The sequence below is a fragment of the Monodon monoceros genome, unplaced genomic scaffold (genome assembly GCF_005190385.1).
Source record: "Monodon monoceros isolate NGI ecotype Baffin Bay Population unplaced genomic scaffold, NGI_Narwhal_1 Super_Scaffold_22, whole genome shotgun sequence".
NCBI classification, from domain to species: Eukaryota; Metazoa; Chordata; class Mammalia; order Artiodactyla; family Monodontidae; genus Monodon; species Monodon monoceros.
In genome coordinates, this window is record NW_021703779.1 from 46,815,915 (window position 1) to 46,841,175 (window position 25,261).

The window sequence follows — 25,261 nt, forward strand, 5'->3', positions numbered from 1 at the left end:
TCAGGAGAGGCTGGGAGGATAAAAGCGATGACGGCCTGTAGTCACTTCTCTCTTATCCCTCTATGGCCGCTCTTCACCGCTTCAAAAGGGGTGAAGCGTCTTACTTCTACCTCCAGGAGCCATGTTACCTCGTCTTCTCTATGGTACACGCTTTCTAGCTGGAGGAGGGGGAGCGGGGCGGGGCATTCTGGGAGTTGTAGTCTCCTCTACGGCCTCGGGATACAGTGTTGGAACAAGATTACCACCCCTGTCAGCCCTTGCATTCACTGGGTCTCAAGGGGAGGGGCGTGATATGCGTTTAGGATTTGCACTCCAGCTCTTTGCATCCACCGAGTTGCTTCAGGCTATTTACCGCCTTTCCCAGGAAAAGGAGTTGGGGGGAGTGATGCATCATGGGAAAGGAAGTAGAGTGGTTTAATTGAATTCAGCTAAAGTATGCTAAAATTCCCCAGGAGGAAGAATTTTCCTTTGGGGGGAGGGAATAATGTGCGTAGCTTTTAATGAATGAGAAAGGACACATATGAAACGTAAAAATAATAACCACCATTTCTGTAACAATCCACTTAACTTTTAGCTACTGTAATTCTTTGAGGAAGAGTTCTTGGCCCCAGTTTATGAATGGTGAAAATTGTATAATTTATTTGCCCAAGGCAATGCAGAGACAAAGTGAAATCGAATATCCATTGTACTCAGGAGCTCTTTGGTCAGGGAGATAAGCACCAACACAAGTTATACTACAAGTTGTACCTTTCTGGTACTCACTGAGCTACAATGTCCTATGGTTAGGACCTTTGTTTGCAAACGTGAATCCACCTGTCGGGGAGCTCTAGAAAAATAGCGGTAAGGGCTCCAATTCCAGACGTACAGAATCATCTTTTGAAAATCTATTCAATATTTTCAGCATTCTCCTTGTTTGATTCAGATATAGCACCAGTCTTCTGGCTGACTGGTGTTTAGGGCACACTGTTTAAACTGGAGGAGGGTAGAAAACAAGATCTGTTCTGTAACAGTGCGTAGCAGTCAGATCTGGCTTGGAACTTAATAGAAGGTGGGATATAATGGCAGGCCGAGTAAGAACGCAAAAGTTTAGAACTCAAGAGTAGTCAAGGTGAATGAAATCTGAGAACAGTGTATTAGGATACAAAAGCTGAAAAATCTTCAAGCTCCATAAAGAAATTTATCATAAAAGACTAGTGGAGATAGAACAAACCAGATTGGCAAAGAATAAGTAGATGTTGAAGCAATGCACATAAATAACTCCTGTGAAAACAAGCAGTGAAAGGAGGGAATAGTGGCTTGAAGGGATGGTGGATGAAAGGAATAGAAGTTTTCTAGTATAATGGACACCTGTTGGATTGTCTACTCAGCCCTCCTTTTCTAGGAATTAACCCTCTCCCCATTTACAAAAACTGTCATGTTAACCATAACCATCGCTGACTGGGTCAAAGGTAGATAACAAATCCAAGCTGGGTCGATCAGAATCTCATTCCCTAGAAATTTGGAATTGGACCAGAGAGATCAGTTTTTCTGTAAGTGTAAAACTTGGAAGCTGTCAGTAGTCAATTTTCCCATCAGAGGGACAAAAGTGAAAGATGCTGGTCTGCAGGAAGAGAAAAAACCGCAGACTCTAGAGCAGAGATGGGAGATAGGGAGTCTTCATCGTGTTTAAGACCCAGGTTCTAGATCATTCCTCAGGCATTCTTGCCCTTGGTTTCTCTGAGGCAACCTCATATCCTTACTATTTTTAAGATAGAGTTGGGTTAGAAACTACTCATGACCAAAAAATTATTAATTCAAGAACTGGTACCAGAAATGGGGTGTGGGAAATTATAGACCCTAAACTATGGAGCTGGCAAAGATTGGAGATCTCCCATATCGTTAATTGGAAGTTGGCATTCTGTGTTATTTGGCAGCGAAGCAGTTGCTTATTGCTCTTGAGCCTCAAAAGCAGAGCAGCCCTGCCTGTATCAAGAGTTTAGCAGTTGCTAATGGTTAGATATTCATGGGCTTTGCTGATTTATTGTCTCACTTTAAATGTTCCACTAATTAGGAAACTGGCGTCCAGTTTCCGACGAACTGGAACGAAGTTATCTTTATAAGCCACCACAGTATTCCTTGTTCTCCAGCTCCCCCAAATGTGATGATCTCTTCCTCTGTACATGCATTCAGCTGGAATGCAAGGAAGAGAGGGTAAGTGTAACATTCCCAGAGCAGGTCGGAAAAGAGAGGCTTCACATCGTTGAACTCAACCTGTTTCCTATCCACGCTCTGAACTGGAGACCTTGAGCATAATGCCAGGGAGAAGGAGCCAAGTCTTTAGGTAGAGAGCTAAGAAATAGAAACCCGGGCTTCCCTGGTGGCGCAGTGGTTGAGAGTCCGCCTGCCGATGCAGGGGACACGGGTTCGTGCCCCGGTCCGGGAAGATCCCACATGCCGCGGAGCAGGTAGGCCCGTGAGCCGTGGCCGCTGAGTCTGCGCGTCTGGAGCCTGTGCTCCGCAATGGGATAGGCCACAACAGTGAGAGACCCGCGTACCGCAAAAAAAAAAAAAGAAGAAAAAAAAAAAGAAATAGAAACCTGCAACAGGGTGATTATTCCCTTTAGCAAATCTGAAGGTTCAAAGAGCATAAGTTGACAAGATTCTTGGCACTTGTTATTAGCATTGTGAGTCCCCTCAAATGAAATTAACAGGCAGTCATATGTGTAAGGTCGGATCTTAACAAACGGCACCGGGAAACAGAGGAAAGCTTCAAGTGAGCTTTATTAAGGAGCGCTCCCGGGTGAGGTTCACTGGTCCGAGAGAATGGGGCCAGAGAAGTCGCACCCGGGCGAGGGTTGGGCAAGATTTTATAGGGGAAGAAGGGAAAGGGGTGTGGTGAATCTGGGAGGGTGCAGGGTATTCCTTATTTGGTGGTCTTTTCGGGTATCCTGGGGGACGGTTAGTCCCGCCCCTCGAAAGGCGGGAAGGCTGGGCCGGGTTCAAAGTCCCCAGGTCAGTTCCTGGAACTGGGTGGTCCGGAATGTCTCCAGGGCAGTTTCTGGAACTGGGTGGTCCGGAGAATTTCGGTCTGATGCAACCTGTGAATCTGATTGTGTTCCCCTGCCTCGGGCCAGTTGGCCTTACAATATGAGGTTTTGAGGAAGTTGTATCACTAGAAAATCCTATCTAGTGAACAGGGACCATGAGCCAGCAGTGATTCTCAAAGTATGGTCCCTGGACCGGCATATCAGCACCTAGGAACTGTTAGAAATGTAAATTCTCGGGACTCACCCCAGATCTCCTGAATCAGAAACTCTGGGGGTGGGGCTAGCAATGTGTGGTTTAAATGGTGTCAAAGATAAACAAAGCCTGACATTAGTTAAAGCAGTGAGGACAGATTTTATTCAATTACTGATAGTAGGGGAAAAAGCAAAGCTCCATTCCCATTTGTACAGAGGTGACTGAGCATTTTAAAGGGAAAAGGAGGGAGAAGGAGCGAGGAGAGGCTCAGGTAGAGTCAGGGAAGTGAAAAATTACAAAGAGTTGGCCAGCGTAAATGCAGTTAGGCTAGCTGTGTCTGCTAGCTGGCAATTATTTAAGTTAGGATTATATCCTCCCACAGTTACTGGGAGACAGAGGCCCTAGCCTTCATGATGACTACATTTCAAAGGAATGGTCCTTGAGACACACACTCTGGAGTTGTAGGAGATACATATACATCTCAAAGGGACAGGGGAAGAAGTCATAATTTTAAGCCCTTTTTGGTAAATGCTCTAAGAAAGGGAGGTCAGGGGTCTATTGTCAGGTGTCAGCTAGAGTAAGCTATAAATTCTTTTTACAGCCCGAGCTTTTCCAGATGGAAATTGGGTCATCCCAGAGACTCCGACTTAGGAGGCTAGAAGCCAAGTTTGGTCTAGTCTCTTAGTGTAGGTGTTTGAATGGAGTGTTTGTGTCGAGAGTTTTCGCAGGTCACACTAGTTCTCCAAGTGATTCTAATGCACCCTTACGTTTGAGAATCACTGCTCTTCTAGAGCAGGCCCATGTACAGACTGGTAAAGCAAAAAGAAGCATCAATAAAATGACTCCCATAAGTTTTTCTATACCCGTAATTTATTTCCTTCCTTCCTATCCAGGTGGAAATGGTGCACACTTGGACCGGTGGCTGATAAAGTTGTGCCCCTCTCCTTTCATAAAAGGGAACTTAGTGGTTAATCTAAATATTTCTCTACTATTGCATGTTAGATCTGTTGGTGGCAGTTAAGTTTATCAGGGAGTGGCAGGATCAAGATGATCCACATTTAGATTGCCACTGAACTAGATGAGGAAGGGGCATGTCCATGCTGTGCCGTTGCTCTGGATACAGTAGTTGCATGTGACTTGCAGTTGTCCATAGATTGTTAGGTGTGGACATTTGTGGAATTGTAGGTATGGGGAAAATGGCATATGTGTTTACGGGGCAGTCAAACGGAGGACTATAGGTAAACGTCTGTTTTGTCTCCCCAGTACCCCTTTTCTACCACTTTCTCTACCTTACCCTCATGGTTGCACCAGGAGCTTATTCTTTATGTACCTTCCCAGAGAATTTGGGATTGAGCTGGAGGAGGAGAGATGAAAAATCCTGGCTGCATTCAAGCACCTGATTATGTTCCTAAGGCCCATCTGCACTATCGTTGGGTGTTTTGAGACACCACCACCATCTTTATAATAAATCCCTCTTTTTTGTTTAAGCTTGTTCAAATTGGGTTTCTATTACTTACAAACAAGAATCTTAACATATATAGTACAAGAGAAACTTTATGCTAGGCATAGGCCATAGAGAGGGAAGAGATAACAGAGGCCAAAGCTCTGAAAGTAGAAGGGGACAGTAGATGTCACAGAATAGTGGTTAAAGTGTGTGCTTTGGAGCTGAGATCTTGGCTCCAATACCATTTCAACTCCTTATTTGCTATATAACTAACAAGTTATTTAACCTCTTGAGCCCTTATTGTATCTATGAAATAGGGACTCATTAATTTATTCAACAGATTTATTTGGTACCTACTACATGCCAGGAATAACGCTGGGCTAGGAGAAAACAGTTTTCAAGGCAGTCAAGGAGCTTAGAAGGGAGATGGTAATGTACTTACCTCAGAAACTTTTGAAGATTAAATGGTATATTAAAGTGCTTAGCACAGTAACTGGCACAGTAAGCACCTAATAAATCTTAATTATTAAAATGAAGGCTGGAGAGAAGCATAAAGAAGTTGCATCGAAAATTCATATTGGATTCAATCTTCTGATATCTTCCACCTAAGTAGTAACTAGCTGTTCAGTTTCTGCAAGGGGCCCACTTAGCTTTATCTATTGCCCAAATCCTTGGGGGCTGTTTGAGAGGCTGTAAGCTTATATGGTAATAGTAAATAATTCATTAGAAGGTCTAATAAGGCTGCTATGTTGCTTGTGTTTCTTGAACCAGCAATAATAGCAGGGAGGTCATTTGATTAGTAAAGGAAACAAGGACTGTGGTTCTCAACCCTAGCTAGTTTAATATATTACCTGGGGAGCTTTTTAAAACAATACTAATTATAGGAATGGGGCCCAGACACTAATTATTTTTAAATTGTGGTAAAATATATATAACAGAAAAATTACCATCTTAACCATTTTTAAGTATACAGTTCAGTAGTGTTAAGTATATTCACATTGCTGTGCAACCGGGACACTAATTTTTTTTTTTTTTTTTTGCGGTACACGGGCCTCTCACTGTTGTGGCCTCTCCCGTTGCGGAGCACAGGCTCCGGACGCACAGGCTCAGCGGCCATGGCTCACGGGACCAGCCGCTCCGCGGCATGTGGGATCTTCCCAGACCGGGGCACGAACCCGCGTCCCCTGCATCGGAAGGCGGACTCTCAACCACTGCGCCACCAGGGAAGCCCAGGGACACTAATTTTTAAAAATACCTCCCCAGGTGATTTTAATATGCAGTCAGCGATGAGAACCTCTGAACTGGAATGGAGAAATCTTACAAATTTGTAACATGCATGTGAACTAGTCTTTTCCAGTTCTTCATCTGTTTATCCCAAGGTCCTGCTCCTATTCAGACCATCATCTATGCTTTACTTCATTTCTGTCTTGAGCTCCTGTCTTAAGACCCACCGTCTTTTCCCCAACTCCTACTACTTCAGCTCCTTCTAAATTCTTTAGTCACAGACTTAATTCTTTCATCTGATTCTTTTAATCTAGTGCTCATTAATGATGGCACATTTTAAATGGGTTTTATGGTGTTTTATCCCCCAACTTAAACACTTTCATCTCTGAACCTCACTTTACATCATCTGGCACCACTGGGGCCAATACCCAATCTTTCACCAACAGACCTCACGTTGACTCGCAGGTTGGGTTCAGTTTTGTCACATCTCTATGACTGTTTCCTCCTTAGTGATATGTAAGGTCCCTTCAGTAGCTGTTACTATTATTTGAGCAGACCTACTATGTGCCAGGTGCAGTGCTAAGCCCTTTATGTTTTTTCATTTAGTCTCAAAATACCACCAGTGAAGCAGTTATCCTTTTTACAGATAAGGAAATTGAAGCTAAAAAGTTAAATAATTTTCCAAGTTCACAAAGCTAGAATACAAATCCAGGTCTGCTGAACTCCAAGTGGTATCTGTAGCAACTATAATAAGAACCAGGGCCCATTTCCAAACCAGTCTGGTTTCCCAAGTGCAAGTTTATTGTGAAAGTCACTAGAGATGTCTAACAATAAGCACAATTAGCAAATTTGGGACATATTTAATACAACCACCTCATTTTACAAATGAGAAAATAGAGGTTTGAGGGGTCTGTGAGTCAAAAAACCTGTGTTTGTTCAACTGTGTACCTTGTATCCTCCCTTTAGGGATCACCTAGGAGAGAATACCTTGGAGTCATTGTCATAAAATCAAGGTAATAGATTTTTAAAAACACTTTACAAATCCTCATCTAATCTTGAATATTTCTGATAGGCCTCTTATTCTTCCTTCAGGGCTGTTTGCATAAACATATGCATGATTCTTCTACCTAAATTATCAAATGAACAAGGGATCTGACCTCATTTGACAGTTTCCAAAGTCACTGTAGTGTGGTAAATGAAAGATGTGCAACGGAGATTTCCAAATGCACTTTTTTCTGAAGGTGGACCATAAACACTGTCAGTATGAAAGGAAATACTCCTTAATAAGTTTACACAAAGGGCACATTTTGAATTCTTGCTTGTACCATAAACATATACTTCTCCTGAAATTATAAAACAAGCACTGGACATAACCTCATGAAAGATATATGAAAAGCGTATATACTAATCATAATAATTAGTTGAAAACGTAGTCTAAATGTATTTTGATTATTATTATTACAGTACATCTGAGAGTCAGTATGGCCTGAGGTTTTTCCCATGAATTTTGGAGTCAGACCTGGGTTTGGATCCAGGCTTCATCATTTACTAGCTATGGTACCTTGGTAAATTCTTTAATCTCTCTGATTCTCAAATTTTCTCTGTAGAGACAGTAACAGATCTAGCTTATAGGATTGTTTTATGAATTTTATCACAAGCCTAACTAACACAGTAGGTACTCAGTAAATCGTAGTGACTGTTCCAATTATGGCTCATTGACAAGTGAGGACAAGGGGGCCAACTCAAAATTTGTTGGAGCTATAAATCAAGAGGTAACACACAGCTTAGTTTGTTCAGCCAACATATCTATAGGACTAAAGTTTTTAAACCTGCTAAATTAGATTTGGTAAATGAAGAACCAGTTTAAGCCAGATGATTGCAGTGACTATGACAGCGTTTTAATAAGATAACATACTCATTTTAACACAGCCTTTATTTTCTGTTTCAAAACAAAATTTCCAGGAAACAAAACAAATGGTTGGATACAAATGAAATAAAAATCACAGTTTCAAAGAACCGAAATCAGACAACTGCTTAAAGGCAGATCACTTGGTTTACCAAAAAAAATAATAAAAGTTAATGTCAAGAAGGATTAAAATTAGGTTTAACAACATTCCATATAATGCTACATTCCCCAATTAAGAAAGGAGAGTTCACATATACAACTAAGTGTTAAGTGTAGAGAAGTGGTTGAAATTCTGCATACTTCATAGTAAATTAATTATGCATGAAAGTTTATTAATTGCATAAACTTCCTGAGTGGCTCCCATGCTACACTAGGTCTACATGCTTAATATTCATATCAAACAAATTACAGCTTTAAGTGATTGAGCATGACAGACCTTGAACAACTGCACTTTCCAATCAGTCACTATTTCTGCTGAGGGTATGTTCTGGACCACAAACCTCAATCTGAAATCTTAAATTATAATGGAGAAGAAATGCAACTTAAAAAAAAAACTGGAAGGATGACAAGCACACATTTAGGAATTTTATTTTTCACTGGCACTTTTTTTTTTCTCAAGAGCCCAGTTTCTCCCCTTCTTGCTTGACTTTTGGCCTTTCTGTTAGAGGTTTTTTTAATTAAAAGAAGACCTTCCAGAATGGGAGCTGTTGGTTTATATAATCTTCCAGCTATCTCAGTTGAAAATAACTTAAGTGTAACCTAGTTACTATCCCAGGCCCCTGCCAATGGTGGCTGTCAAGGTCCCTGACCAATGTTTGTGTTCATCCTTCACATACAAAGACTATTTCCAGGGTGACCTGAAAGCATCTGGCTCCATAAAAATTTCATACTAACTTCACTTCAAAGGATTTTACCAAGTTTGAGTGTCACCATTTTACAGTCTGGATTGTTTGTGGGTTTTTTATTTCAATCCCAGAAATTACATTTACCAAATCAATGACCTTTCCTATGCCCTGCTCCCTTACTGGTTCATCTTCTAAATAAAGGAGGAAAAAACAAGTCCCCAGTAAACTACAGGATTAAAAATGAACAATCTATTCTAGAAAATGGCCTGCACACCACCTCAAATATCTCAAGATTCTTCTAAACCAAACAGAAGATTAAATAACTGAATCCCAAACTGATGGCAAGTATACCTCAGGAATGTACTTGTACATGAAGCCTGAAATACAGTATTTACTAACATTAAACATGCTGTAGTGTTACACACAGTAAACATGTGAAACAAATAACGTGGTTTACAAACATTTGCTCAGTTTTCTGGAAAAAACAGAGAATGCATCATTTTCATCACTCAGAGAAGACAGCAAAGAAGAAAGTCAATGCCTCCAATAAACTTTAGAGATTGGATAAACAGTTACGACTAACTACAATTCAACTAAAAGCATATGGCCATTTTAAGGTAATAAAATATCATTGCAAATACCTAGCAGTATGCTAATATGCTGAATGATGGGCCACTGCTGTAATATTTGTCAAATATTTCATTGTGATAGTTAAAGCAGTTTCAACCCATAGCCCTTTAGGCACACAGACAAGAAACGCATCTCTAATAAAAGATACGAAGTTACAGGGCTTCCCTGGTGGCGCAGTGGTTGAAAGTCCGCCTACCGATGCAGGGGAGGCGGGTTTGTGCCCCGGTCCGCGAGGATCCCACCTGCTGCGGAGCGGCTGGGCCCGTGAGCCATGGCCACTGAGCCTGCGCGTCCGGAGCCTGTGCTCCGCAACAGGAGAGGCCACAGCAGCGAGAGGCCTGCGTACCGCAAAAAAAAAGATACGAAGTTACAGGCACCAGATTGTCTAATTTAGGTACTTTCTTATCATTTGTTTATTTTACAACTAACTTCTACAACTAAGTCCTATATTGCCACCAGCTGGATTTATTTCTCTGTTCTCCATCCCTAAATCCCCAAAGCTTATTTCACAGAAGCATGTGGCTCTCGTCACTTAAACATAGATTGGTGCCAGAGTGATGGTCCTTCTCATTTCAAACTCATAGTTAGCAGGCCAGATTTATAACCTGAAAGAATACTGAGAATCAAGGCAAAAAAGCAAGTTTCACAGGCAGTGTTTACATGTGTACCCCAAAACAGCACTGAAAAAGAGGTAGATAAACAAATGTAATTGGAGTAGAATTAAATCTGCGGTTCTAAAATGATACATCCCATCATACTGTACATAACACTCCACACTCAATCCAAAAATCACAGCAGAAAAGTGCCTTTTAAACTTTCACAGATAATTTTGCTGTCAAACCATTAGAATTCATGCTTGATATAAAACTGGCAAGAAAAATATGAAAAACGAAATGGATATTTGTTATACTACAGCAAATTGCCTTAGAGATTCAAGACTGCTACAAATATACATAGGGTTATTTTCATTAGATTTACACCAATACTGGTTTCATATTCTTATGATGTTACACCCAACTTCACAAACATAGCAGCAGGTAATTCATGATGAAATGCTCACATTGCCACATATGGAGATACAGTACTATTCATCAGACTTGCACTTTGAGAAGTAAACATGGTGGTTGGACACACAGACTACCCCCAAATAAACTTTACAAGTGGGATGGTTTAGTATAACCTTTTTTTTTTCTACAAGAAGGAAAATGGAAAGGACAGGTTTGTGTGTGTGTGTTGGAAATGGGAAGAAGGCCCTTGTTACATAGTAGGCTCTTTGTTAAGTAAGAAGGGAATTTCTGAGCTTTACCTCAAGAGTTAATTATTTCTGGGGGGGGAAAAAGTACCTCAGCAAGGATGAAAACAGCACTATCATATGATTTAGCAAAATTATGAAATAATGCAAAACCCCTAGATAGAAAACTAGCTAATATTTACAGTCAAAGTGACTGTAATTGGAATCAAACATTTAAGTAATGGGAAAAAAATAACTTAAAAACCCACAGTGATGTGAATAACACTGTTTTCTTCATTTCTGCACAAACTCACTTTTTTCTGTATTTTTAAACTTATACATGTTACATATACATCATGTATACATATGTTAACCCAACTACTGCAGTCAGCATGGAGACAGCAGTACACTACTCACCATCTTCAAACTTTAGAAGACTACTTTTCTTTCCAGCAAAAACTCTGAAAAGATTCTAAATATTACAAGGCACTGCAAAATTCTGCAGGCAAAAGAATGATGAATTATACATAAAACAGAGGTGGTGGCAAAATGTGGGACATATGATGTAGAGCAGCCATTAATAAATGTAATTGTGCATGTCATCCATGGAGCTTTTTTCATCCTGGGGTACACTGTTTAAAAGGATTGCAACTCGAGAAGAAGGGATCATAAAACCTGCAGTATTTTCACTTTATAGGTTGTAAGTCTCAATGTAATCACACAAAGCTGACTCTAATAATGAAACACAAGCAGTTTTAAAGAATTACGGATTTTAGGCACATTGTTTTTGTACACGTGGAAAATTGCAATGCAAGAATTTGCATTACACTAATGTCCTAAAACCACTTCAACTTGCAAACCAATACTGTAGAAGAAATTTGAAGAATCTGTACATAAGATTTAGAAAGACTCATCCAAACCAGAGTATGTTTTATGAAAAGAAAACTGTGGCTCTTATCAACAGCAATTCTCAAAATGCTGCCCTGGATGCCCCCAAATGATAGCAACAGAATCTTCATGATGCTGAGTGTGATCCTCAGGTAAGTAACATAAGACACATTTGTTTTTTTTGAAAAAGTGTACTGCATGTCACAAAGTAGACTGTGCAAAAAAAGGTACACCCATTAAGTTTTCCTCATTACCTGGCAAGATCACGGGGTAAAATTTTTAGAGGAATATGGAGGAAAATATGTCAACAGAAATGTTGGGTGATCATCTGGAATGTTGACCAGTAGACAACTCGTTATTACGTAAACGTGTACTAGAAATGACCTTGAAATCTTCAGAGCGAAAACTAAGTATTTTAAACATCTTTATATGTGGTAGTCGATAAATACCATTTTAGAATTCTATTTGGGTTTCACAGACTGAGCATTAGGTAACTCTGTGACCAGCCTTTTAAGATTATTACAGTTAACCTTCTTGAAAACTAAAAGTGTATATTTTGACATTGCCTCCCCTCCTCCTAAAACTGGATAAAACCCAGTAAAGTGCAACTTGACAGTGATCTCTCTCAGATTCTAAAGAGGCTGCCAAAATCATCTGAGATCTAAAAGCATCTAAGATGCTAGATACTAACAAGGAAACTATAACAACTGAAAAAAAGGTAATCCAAAGAAAAAAAAAAGCTAAGGGCAACTTAAATAGTATCGTTTGAGGGTCTACTATCTACTGCAGGACAATGTATACCCCACATCTCTTAGAACCCTGTAAAGCCAGTGTTTCATGTGTAAGTCTCAAAACCTACAAAACCTACTGTGTCAAGTAAATTTCACTTCAGAAGAATGGACTAATAGAGGTGTAACTTGAATCCTCTTTGTTAGGAACACTAAGATTCCCCCCAAATGAGATTCATATCCGCTGCAATACATCCCTTGCAAAAGAATGCAAGCCAAACCAATGCCTCTCAGATGCTCAAAAACAATGTAGTGTGCACATGAGAAACAAAGAGATAGCTGCTTTGAATTACTATGGAAATCCTAAAGCAGCTACAGTATCTGCAGAATCAAGGAACTGTTACAGTTCTGTTTTTTCCTTTCTCTCCGCCTCACCTAAAACAAGGCTTCACTCCTACTGCTGTGACGACGGGAAGAAAATCACATTAAGAAGGGCTCATGTTCTATATTGGTTGACAAAGTTATTCTAATTTTATATACCAAAACATTTCCTGCAGCAAGTTACCCTGCCTTCTGCGAAAGGTAAACCTAAGATAAACGTGAAGAATCCCATAAGACTCCAGCTGTTGGAGGGTCTCACTTTGCCCATGTTAGGGGAATATAAATAGTGTTTATACCTTTTAAAGAAAAGTCTCATCCAGCTGCAGAGAGCAGCAATAATGGAAAGTGTCCTGGAAATGGAAATGCTCAAGCTGAGCTTATTAAAGCATTCTGAACAGTATTTTTAAAAAATCAAGTATCAAAGAGGATAGGATTTGAAGTGAAAAAACATTTCTGTGTGCAGTGTTCTATGTACAAACTGCACAGTTCTACAGGATGATGAGCTATATCAAATACTACATTGGAAAAAAATATATAGTGGAAAGTAAACTCAAAACGAGGGAAAATATGGCAGAACACAAGAAGAAGAAAGTTTATTATCTTAGGTGTCCTGGAAATAATTCTGAAAAACATCTCCTTTTTCTTCATCTTCTACTCTGATTCACTTGGGACCAGGAGGGATCGCAGATGGATTCTGAACTGATGAAGCTGGAAATGCCTGCAAATTCATCCCCGGCTGGAACAGTCCCCCAGATTGGGTAGGAATTACTACAGACTGTTGTGGTGTTCCTGAAATTCCTACCCACTGTACTGGATACCCTGGCCCCCCCACAGCATTATATTGACAAACATGGGGTATTCCATATGATGATAATGGCCCAGGAAATGAAGGGCGTGAGAGTCCTTGTGGCAAGGAGGCTGGGACAGCTCCACGGATTTGGGACAGAGAAGAAATCCATGTTGATGTGTAGCCCATAGTAGATGGAGTATTCTAACAAAAAATAAAAACAAAAGATCAGTTTATTTGGTAGATACTTTTACCCATCTGTATTCTTTTTGGCTTACTACTCTCCCATTATTATTCTGAGTGTCTACCATTTTTGGAGTAACGTTCTGTGTGCTAAGCATAGTTATATACCTTCTTTCATTTCATCTTCGTAACTGCCCTGCAAGGCAGGCATTTTTAGATGAGGAAACAGAAGCTCAAAATTGATAACACCCATCACCACTTAGCAAGTTAATAGTAAGGTGAGGATTTGAACACAGTTCCAGCTAACTCCAAGACCCCTGCTAAATTTCTGTTCACAGTTTAGTGTCTCCTTTCCTCGTGCTAGCACTACTCTTCAATTTTCACTTCCTTCTGCCAGTCCCAGGCAGTCTCTCATTCAGGGCCACAGACAACAGTAGTCCATCTTACTACATAATTCTTTGAAGAAAGAGGAGCATGATTTAGAGTGGCATAGGGGAAAGCCTGGCATATAGTAGGTGCTCAATAAATGTCACCTCTCTACCTCCTCCTACTCACTATTTAAAGTCTGACATTTCTGTTATATTTTTGGAAATTTAAACTCGACAATTATGTTTTGGGCAGTACTAAGAAAACATATTCCTGCCTGACTCTTCTTATTATATTGTATTGTGATTATGTGTATGTATAGAGATTACTGAAATCTTATGCACATGGGAATAATAACTCTAAATGGAAGTAAATAATTCTTACTTAAAGGAGAGCTTGGTATCAGTCCCAAATTCTTAGTTCTTCTAAACTGATGGTCAAGCTAAAACGCTTTCAACTAAAGTTTCAAACTACAGTTAGGTTAAAGGTTTTTAGCTTTGACTCAAGAATGAATGACAAGATCTCTTGAGGTAAAAAAGAAACATTTGAAGTCCAGCAATCCCTTTTTCATATCAGTATTTTTGTTCTGTTAAAGTAAAACTAAATACTTCTGATTTTAAAATAGCACATATAGTATGATCACATTTTTGTAAAGCTATTTCTATGTATTCATATACAGACATAGAAAGATATCTGAAATGATGTTTATCTAAAGTTAGTGACAACTATTTCTGGGTGGTAGGATTTGAAGGTGGTATTTTAAAATTTTGTACTTTTCTGCATTGATTAAATTCTATAACAAACTATTATTTTACAAACAGTAACAATGTGATTTTTATTTAAAAAAATTGGAGATGACATGTTATACTTAATCTTCTCTTGGATATTTAAAAGGCATCTCAGATTCAAATGACCAAAACCAAATGTATGATCTTTCTTCTACCAAAACACACTGCCTGCTCATGTTCCCCTTCTTGATGATTGGTATGCTGGAATGATAGCCAGTTATACCAGCCAGAAACCTTGCCTTGACACCTCCCCTCTGCCAAACATCAGTTCCATCACTAAATCTGGTCCATTTTATCTCTTAAACATTTCTTGTAATCTGTTCACTTCTCTTCATCTCAGCTTCTCTCTCTCATTTTTTTAAATTGAAGTATAGTTATTTAAAAAGTTGTTCAACTTCTCTTTATCGGGCCTACTGTGACTAACTCTTAATTGGTCTACCAACATCTACCCTTATCTTCAATAATCTTTCTTCTTGCTTCAAGCCAGAGTGATCTTTTCAAAAAGCAAATCTGGGGCTTCCCTGGTGGTGCAGTGGTTGAGAGTCTGCCTGCCGATGCAGGGGACACGGGTTCGTGCCCCAGTCCGGGAAGATCCCACATGCCGCAGAGCGGCTAGGCCCATGAGCCATGGCCGCTGAGCCTGCGCGTCCGGAGCCTGTGCTCCGCAACGGGAGAGGCCACAACAGTGAGAGGCCCGCGTACTGCAAAAATAAAAAAAAAAAAGCAAATCTGATCATGTCAACCCTAGGGCTTCAATGGCTATCCATCTGTCTTAAAATAAAGACAAAGTTCCTTGTCATCACCACTTTTAAGACCCTCCTTAGATTCACTGTGCACCAACTCCTCTCTGCTCTCTACACTTCAGCCAAATGGACCTACTTTCAGTCCTTTCATTCTGTTTCCCCATACAGGGGTTTTGCATATGCTGTTCTTTCTGCTTAGAATCATATTCCCTCCCCTTTTCACCTAGTTAACACTTACTCATCCTGCAGATCTCTGCTCAGTCATCACTTTCTCAGGGAAGCTTTTCTTGACTTCCCTTTACTAGGTCAAATTTCCCTTACTGTATGGTATCCTATATCTCTCCTTTGTAGTCCTTATTACAGCTGCAATTTTATGTTTATTTATACAAGTCTGTTCATATCTAACTGTCCCACCAGCATATTAAGTCCCATGAGAACAGGGAACATACTTGTTTTTGCTAATCAAACCCAGTGCCTAGCAGAGGGCTTGGCACATAATTGTGACAAATTTTTCTAAGGCACAGAACAGTAACATGCAAGAACATTAGATAGTGAGATGGGCTCTCCACACAAAGATATAATCAACTGAACCTAAAAATACAAAAATAGTTACCATATATAGGATACTACTACGTGCTAGGCACTTTAAAGATGTTACCTCATTTAATCCTCACAGCAATCCTGCAAAGCAGGAAGGTATTATCCCTGTTTTAAAGACATGAAAACTGACGCACAAACGACTTGTCTAAAGTCACACAACTAGTAAATGACTGAGCTGACGCTGGAACCCCAGTCCGTATAAAGACCTTCACCACTTTTATTTGTACTCCATTTTCTACTCACTCTTCTTCCAAACATTCTCATTATACCACAATAAACCACCCTCCAACTCATCAACAAAGGCCTCCATTCACATAGTGCTCAGAGGATCTCTCACGGGCAGCACAAACACATTTATGCCTTAAAATTTGCCTCTAAAGGCTTCCAATTTTTACAATGGTGATACTATCTGTGTATAAATCGGTGCCAGGAATAATATAAATACACAGAGCCCTTAAGCAGATACACTGCTTACTAGTTTGGAAAATCTAGGCTTTTGAAAAATTTTATTCAATGTTAACACTAAATGTATTTTCAGACTCTTTACCAAACTACATGCAATGACTATATATACACACACATATATGTACACAAACATAACACACACACACACTCAGATATATCTCTTTCAATTATATGGGTTCAGATTCTAAGCCCTGATTCACATTTTAATAGATTTATTCATTTTGAAAAAATGATACTTTAAAAATTCAAATACAGAAAACTACAAAGTAAAATAAGGCCCAAATTCCACCATCCAGCATATTTTAATGGCTTTTCCTATTTCTATGCATATATACATGTATCTTATATAATTTTACATAAATACTATATATACTATTCTGTGAACCTGTCTTCTTCCCACTCCAGAATGCATTGTGGACATCTTTCTACATTTCAATTGCTTGTACACCTGACTAAGGACATATGCAATTAAGTAGACATCTCGTCCATAAACTTAAGATATATTTTATAATATTCTAGTTTAAATATCTTTAAAATTCTTTTTCATACTGAATACGTAAGATAACTTATTGGCTATGAGAATACTGATGTACAATTAACATAAGATAACTTTTCCTCAAAACCCAAATTCTTCTTGCACAAGGTTGAATTAACCCTCACTCCAGATGCTTTCTTTTTTGATACCTTTTTTTTCCTTCAGGTATAATAGCCTAAAACAAGGGTTAGCAATCTACAGCCTGCCACCTCTTTTTGCAAATCAAGTTTTAATGGAACAAAGCCATGCCCACTTGTTTATGTATTGTCTATGGCTGTGTTGATTAGTTACAACCACATGGCTTGAAAATATTTACTAATTGGCCCCTTCCCAGAAATAGTTTGCTGGCGTCTGGCCTAAAACATAATTTGCTCAAAGACATAATGAATCTAGACAAGGATAAAAGTCTCTATGTTGTCAAATCACACCACTCTATCATAGTGACTATAACTATAGGCCTAAGTGAATCAATCTTTATGGTTTTAGTTCTCATAAATAAAGAGGGGCAGGTATAAACAACTTACTTCATATACTTTGTTCCAGTTGTCTGTTTCTAGTTTCTGTTGACTCTGTTTAAGTTGGTTTAAACTTGGCTTAATAAGAGAATTTCCTACTGTTTCCTTTGTCCAGTCATCCACCAGTTTGTGTAAGTCATCTGTGAACATCCCTTTTTTACTAGCTGGAGATTGCTGGCATGATGCTGCACTACTTTCCACACACAGTGGATCTATAAGAAGAAAAAAAAACAGAGAAACCAGGAAAAGGAATTAAAACTGATAAACAAATACTCTTTTTCGGCCAGTAATGCAGAACTACATATTGGGTATAGATAGGGTAACCAGACATTCTAGTTCTGGCTTAAAGCTATGGTCCTTGTGTAATTACTAACAGTATCTCTTTCACTCTCAAAAGTTTCTTCTTGTTTGGATGGTAAATTATATGGTCACCTTAGGTATAAGTCAAATATAATAAATAGTATCTCAAAAATATTAGTATCAACTGTAATCTTATCATCAGGTTCCTCAGACAGATACTTAGAAGAGTTAAAAAACAATGACAGAATGTTAAAAATGGAAAGAACCTTAGAAGTCTAATCCAAAACACTTGTTTTATAATGGGGAAATGAGGCCCAGAAAAAGTAAATTGACATGCCTGAATTCCTTTTTTTTAAAATACATTTATTTATTTGTTTTTATTTTTGGCTGTGTTGGGTCTTCGTTGCTGGGCGTGGGCTTTCTCTAGTTGCGGCAAGCGGGGGCTACTCTTCGTTGCGGTACACAGGCTTCTCATTGCAGTGGCTTCTCTTGTTGCGGAGCACGGGCTCCAGGTGTGCGGGCTTCTGTAGTTGTGGCATGTGGGCTCAGTAGTTGTGGCCCATGGGCTCTAGAGTGCAGGCTCAGCAGTTGTGGTGCACAGGCTTACTTGCTCCGCGGCATGTGGGATCTTCCCAGACCAGGGATCGAACTTGTGTCCCCTGCATTGGCAGGCGGATTCTTTTTTTGTTTTTTTAACATCTTTATTGGAGATGTTAATGCTTTACAATGTTTAATGTTTAATGCTTTACAATGGTGTGTTAGTGGCTGCTGTATAACAAAGTGAATCAGCTATACTTATATATATATCCCCATATCCCCTCACTCTTGCGTCTCCCTCCCACCCTCCCTCTCCCACCCCTCTAGGTGGTCACAAAGCACCTAGCTGATCTCCCTGTGCTATGTGGCTGCTTCCCACTAGCTATTTTACATTTGGTAGTGTATATATGTCCATGCCACTCTCTCACTTCGTCCCACCTTACCCTTCCCCCTCCCCGTGTACTCAAGTCCATTCTGAACGTCTATGTCTTTATTCCTGCCCTGCCCCTAGGTTCTTCAGAACCATTTAAAAATTTTTTTTAGATTCCATATATATGTGTTAGCATACAGTATTTGTTTTTCTCTTTCTGACTTACTTCACTCTGTATGACAGACTCTAGGTCCATCCACCTCACTACAAATAACTCAATTTTGTTTCCTTTTATGGCTGAGTAATATTCCATTGTGTATATGTGCCACATCTTCTTTATTCATTCATCTGTCGATGGACACTTAGGTTCCTTCCATGTCCTGGCTATTGTAAATAGTGCTGCAATCAACATTGGGGTACATGACTCTTTTTGAATTACAGTTTTATCAGGGTATATGCCCAGTAGTGGTATTGCTGGGTCATATGGTGGTTCTATTTTTAGTTTTTTAAGGAACCTCCATACTGTTCTCCATAGTGGCTGTATCAATTTACATTCCCACCAACAGTGCAAGAGGGTTCCCTTTTCTCCACACCCTCTCCGGCATTTATTGTTTGTAGATTTTTTGATGATGGCCATTCTGACCGGTGTGAGGTGATACCTCATTGCAGTTTTGATTTGCATTTCTCTAATGATTAATGATGTTGAGCATCCTTTCATGTGTTTGTTGGCAATCTGTATATCTTCTTTGGAGAAATGTATATTTAGGGCTTCTGCCCATTTTTGGATAGGGTTGTTTGTTTTTTTGATATTGAGCTACATGAGCTGCTTACATATTTTGGAGATTAATCCTTTGTCAGTGGCTTCATTTGCAAATATTTTCTCCCATTATAAGGGTTGTCTTTTGTCTTGTTTATGGTTTCCTTTGCTGTGCAAAAGCTTTTAAGTTTCATTAGGTCCCATTTATTTATTTTTGTTTTTATTTCCATTTCTCTAGGAAGTGGGTAAAAAAGGATCTTGCTGTGATTTACGTCATAGAGTGTTCTGCCTATGTTTTCCTCTAAGAGTTTGATAGTGTCTGGCCTTACATTTAGGTCTTTAATCCATTTTGAGTTTATTTCTGTATACAGTGTTAGGGAGTGTTCTAATTTCATTCTTTTACATATAGCTGTCCATTCTTTTACATGTAGCTGTCCAGTTTTCCCAGCACCACTTATTGAAGAGGCTGTCTTTTCTCCATTGTATATTCTTGCCTCCTTTATCAAAGATAAGGTGACCATATATGCGTGGGTTTATCTCTGGGCTTTCTATCGTGTTCCATTGATCTATATTTCTGTTTTTGTGCCAGTACCATACTGTCTTGATTACTGTAGCTTTGTATTATAGTCTGAAGTCAGGGAGCCTGACTCCTTTTTCTTTCTTCTTTTTTCTTTCTCAATATTGCCTTGGCTATTTGGGGTCTTTTGTGTTTCCATACAAATTGTGATATTTTTTGTTCTAGTTCTGTGAAAAATGCCATTGGTAGTTTGATAGGGATTGCACTAAATCTGTAGATTGGCAGGCGGATTTTTAACTACTGCGCCACCATGGAAGCCCCATGCCTGATTCTTGCAATTAGATACCAGCAGAGCCAGACCCAGAATTCTAAAGCCTAGAGAGCCTATAGAGAAGCCTATAGAGAAGAACTTTTTCTTTTAATATACCATACTGACTTTCAACAATCTTCAGAAAACTAGAATCTCATTTAAATTTTTGTTTACCAATATTTCTGTTTATTATTGATAAAAACAATGTCTATCTAGAATAGCAGAAATAAGAAGGCAGATGCTTTTGTTAGCCTCATGAGTTCTGGAGTACAAGATGTCCAGATAGATGAAAGAAATCACTTACAGATGTCTTCATCAGTGAAAAGTTTCCTAATCTGAACATCACACTGTCTTTAAATTATTTAGTACTATTACACAGGCTAACTAAATCATTCTCATAGAAAAGATTCATAAAGTTCCTCTGACTGATTTACAAGTCAAAACTTACAGAGTGGGTCTAAAATGAATTTTAGTAAATGCAGTTGTGAAATGTAAGCACAGTAACACTTCCACAGATTTAATTAAATAAACATGTGAAAATATCTTGTACAATTGTTATGGGACTTTTTTTTAATTGTGAAAAACTATAAAAAATGTAAAAGATAATGCAAGAAGCCTACATATAAACACTTTCAAAGTACTTTTCTTTATATTCTTTGAAACTCATAACAGGCCCGTGATATAGGTTCAGCAAGTATCATTCTATTTTGGGGATGGGAAGACTGGAATCCAGAAAGTAAACAGCTGAGGTTATACGCTGTGGTTAGAACCCAAGTATCCTGACTATTTGGTCAGTGTGCTTTCCATTGTACCATGCCAATCCATGCAACAAACTGGGAAAAGGATAAGAAAATTGCTTAATAAGGAGGAACATGATAATCTCAATGACTGCTTATGCATAGTCTGTCATTCTCTATGACCCTTGTGCTACTGAAGGCTTAGAGTCAAGGAGATTAAAAGTTAAATGGACATAGGGAACTATACTCAATATCCTGTGACAAACCATAATGGAAAGAACATGAAAAAGAATACACACACACAGATATATATATATATATGGCTGAGTCACTTTGCTGTACAGAAGAAATTAACACAACATTGTAAATCAACTATATATACTTCAATAAAATTTAAAAACAAACAAACAGAAAAAAAAAAACAAGGGAAGTCTGAGAAAAACTGCCAAGAGGAGCTTAGAGACATGACACGTAAATATCAGGTGGTATCCTGGATGGGATCCTAGAACAGAAAAAGAATTTATGCAAAAACTAAGGAAATCAAAATGAAGTGTGGAATTTTTTTTTTTTTTTTTTTTTTTTTGTGATACGCGGACCTCTCACTGTTGTGGCCTCTCCCGTTGCGGAGCACAGGCTCCGGACGCGCAGGCTCAGCGGCCATGGCTCACGGGCCCAGCGGCTCCACGGCATGTGGGATCTTCCCGGACTGGGGCACGAACCCGTGTCCCCTGCATCGGCAGGTGGACTCTCAACCACTGCGCCACCAGGGAAGCCCAAAGTGTGGAATTTTGTTAATAAAAATTAAGTGGAACTATAGTAGTGAAAATTGCTTAATAAGAGTTTAATGAATTAAGTGGAACATATTCTCATATAGAAAAGTGTTTTACAAAAATAATGTTTACTAATTTTGAGTAACCATGATGTACTAAAAGGACGTACCAATCTTGTTGGAATTCCTACTTTTTTTTTTGAATTCCTACTTTTTTAAAACTTAAAACCCAAGGACACACAAGTCAGCCTATAATAAAAGTATCATTTTTTCCTGTTATCCCTCTGCACATTCATGTGATTCTCTGCCAACTCCAGTGAGCAAACAAATAGCACAACAATGTTGGGGAAGACTTTGGAGCTGAAGCCTTTATAGATTGTGTTCTTAACCTGGAAAAATGTCAGCAGGTAGAAATAAAAAGCAGACGATAGCCAGAAACATATACATATTAGTGCCAGCATTTCTGCCCACCCAACTAATCTGAAGGAGTATTTTTGTGCTCATTCCCCTTTAGTTTCTTTAAAATAATAGAGCTAAGTTTGAATGTCATTCATTTAAGAACATTTCTGTACTAACGGAAAACCCAACGTCAGGATTCTTCTTGTGTACAAATCTGGTGGAACAAGTGATCTTATGCACTCAACTGGCGGGCAATGATGGCTGCTGCACTAGTGATACAGTTGCCAACAAGTAGAGGAAGAAATAACAAACCGAAACAAGTATTTATTTTTCTTTTATTGAAGTAACATTGATCTATAACATTATATAAGTTTCATGTGTACAACACTGTATGTCTACTTCTGTATACCCTACTGAATGTCATTCAGTGCCTAACTATTCCGTTAGGCACATTTATTGATTGATTTCATTTGAAAGTTATTCATATCATATTAAAGTTCACAAAACAGAAATTACCCGATGAATGCACATTAAAAGAAGTACTCTTCAAATGTGTTTTATGATAGGTAGTAACATAACTTCAAAGGTGCTCTTTAATATTCATTTCTTATTGATGAAATGAGTAAAATCAGAGTTCAGTCCTTAGTGTTCTTTTTTGTTTTCCCCCAAGGTGATTCCTACATTCAGATAATTCCAGCGATCACCTAACTGCAAATGTTTCCATCTCTTATCTCAAATCTTGATGTCTCTTCAGTCCAACCTCACAGCCAACTCCCAAATTGTTTCTCCAATTCAATGTCAATAAATTCTTCAATTAAATACATCTGAAGTCAAGCCTATCATGGTCTAAGCACGACAGTTTGCCTAAATCTTATATTTCTTTTAAAGATACCATATTTTTTACAAACCACCCAGTCTCAGACTCTTTGGATCTCTCAACAAACACACACATATCCAGTTTATTACCACATCATGGCAAATCATCCTATACAGCATCTCCTGTCTGTTTTCACTTCCATAGTTCTCTAAACTCTTAATCATCTCATATATGGACTGCCATGATGGCAATGATCTAAACAGATTCACTCCCTGGTTCTAGCCAATACATTCTTCACATTGCCACCAGATTAGTACCAGTTAAATGCTGTTTTCAGCATTTCATTCCTCTCCTCCAAAAAGCCCCCCAAAATGCAAACTTTAACAGTTTCTTAGTACTAACAATAGTGGGTTTTCAACTTGTTTCGGTGGCAAACTCCTTGGTAGTCATGATTGTCTTTGCAGAAAATGCAAACATAGATTATCTTATTTATTATCCTTGAACATCATATCATTTATTAAGCTTAAATACATAATAATGTGTTAGATTAAATATATTATCTTACATCAAACCATAGTATAGATAAGCTGTGGCAGTTGCCAAAAATTTAAAAAAAAAAGTGTGGGGGAAAAAACCTTTTAATGTAAACTCTCCATTTCACCCAACTGTTACATTCTCTTTCTCCCAAATACATCTCACATTTTACGATTTGCATGCCTTTATAACATGCAATTCTACCTACTGACAATACTCTTCACACTCCACTTCATCAATTTTAATCCGGTCCATTTACCTTTCAACACCAACTCAAATCCTACTTCCTGAATGAAACAGTCTCAGACCACTATCACCTTTGACGATCTCCCATTGCCTCCTTTCAATCCACTGAAGACAGGATATCTGGTATTGGGAGGCAATGCAGTATAACAGTGAAGAGCCAACACTTTGGAGTCAGACAGATTTGCTTAACCCCACTAACTGTAGTCTCCTTGCCTATAAGGACAGACTAACTTCTACCTACTTTAGAGATGTTTTGAGGATTGAGATTATGTAATGCAATTATGTTTCAGGGCTCCCAAGACCACTCACAGATTTACTGATTCCATAGACGGTCTTACAGAACTCAGCATATAGTTGTGCTCATAGCCAAGTTTGTTACAGCAAAAGGATGCACATAGGATCAGCAAGGGAAAAATACACAGGATTCTAGAGAAATTCATGCACAGACTTCCCTATGCTTTCTTCCTATGGTGAGGGAGCATTCTTGAGTATGCTCCTTTCTCTCAGCAACAAAAAATGGTAAGTTTCCGGTCAGGGAAGCCCAATAGAGACTCAGTGCCCAAGGTTTTCATTTGTGACTGGTCATGTAGGCACCTTTTGCCTAGCATTTACCAAAATGCCAGACTCTAAGAAGGAAAACAGGTATTCAGCATAAATCACATTATTTGTACCAACAATCTAGGCAACGTGAGCTATACTTATCAGTTAGGGAAGAAAGGGAAACCAAGTTCCTGCACACCAGCCAAGGTCCAACCTTGGAAACAGGCCTTTCTATAGATAGCAGTCTTGTGCCTGCTATGTTAACTCTTTTCTGCATAGTTTAGCACAGTGCTCATATTATAAGTTAACCACATACCTACATTGTAGATACCATTACATGCAATATCCTGCATCAGTTCATGTTTCTCACAAAATAGGTATACCTGTGTGTAGGGAAAGATGGACGTGGATCTTTGTATATATGTTAAGGCAGTGCTTCTTAAAATGTGTTCTGTGAAAAGTGGGTTCTCTGGTAAAACTGTTTTGGGACATGTACATTTATTTCCTTTCTTGAAAATTCTCAATTCATATTAGCACATTAAAGGATCTAAGAGAGTCTACAGTGAAAAAATGGTTTTTATATGATTGACTCCAACATTTCCTATTTGACAATGCAACACCTATTAACTCCTTGCTGACAGCTTACAAAATGCTGCGCTAAGGCCAACAAATGTGTCCACCAATCTTGGCCAAATGGGGAAAATATGAAATGTCAGCAAGCTTTGAAAGAGAGCTATTAGAACTAGAAATATGAAATCACTTGGTTCTGTGATAGTCAATGAAGTAATAAAACCACTAGAAGGTATGTGTGGAACACCCTATCTTTGCAAACTTAGCTTCAATGAATTCTTAAAAGAAAGAGAAAATGAAGATAATTTAGTTCCCATTTAGGGAAATAATATTTTCATATTAGGTCTGCTTAGGAATCAATCTAAACATTTTAATAAATA

General features: G+C 38.8%; 1 protein-coding gene across 1 annotated transcript in view; it reads right to left on the reverse strand.

Moving 5' to 3' along the window:
* Window positions 1-13,138: 13,138 nt before the first annotated feature.
* WNK3 (WNK lysine deficient protein kinase 3) overlaps window positions 13,139-25,261 on the reverse strand; it is a 160,500-nt gene continuing 148,377 nt past the window's right edge. The window contains exons 21-22 of the mRNA XM_029240178.1: window positions 17,488-17,690; window positions 13,139-13,487 (exon numbers count right to left, since the gene is read on the reverse strand). Coding sequence (XP_029096011.1) covers window positions 13,158-13,487; window positions 17,488-17,690 — 533 coding nt within the window. The 3' untranslated portion in view covers window positions 13,139-13,157. The remainder of the gene's footprint in view (window positions 13,488-17,487; window positions 17,691-25,261) is intronic.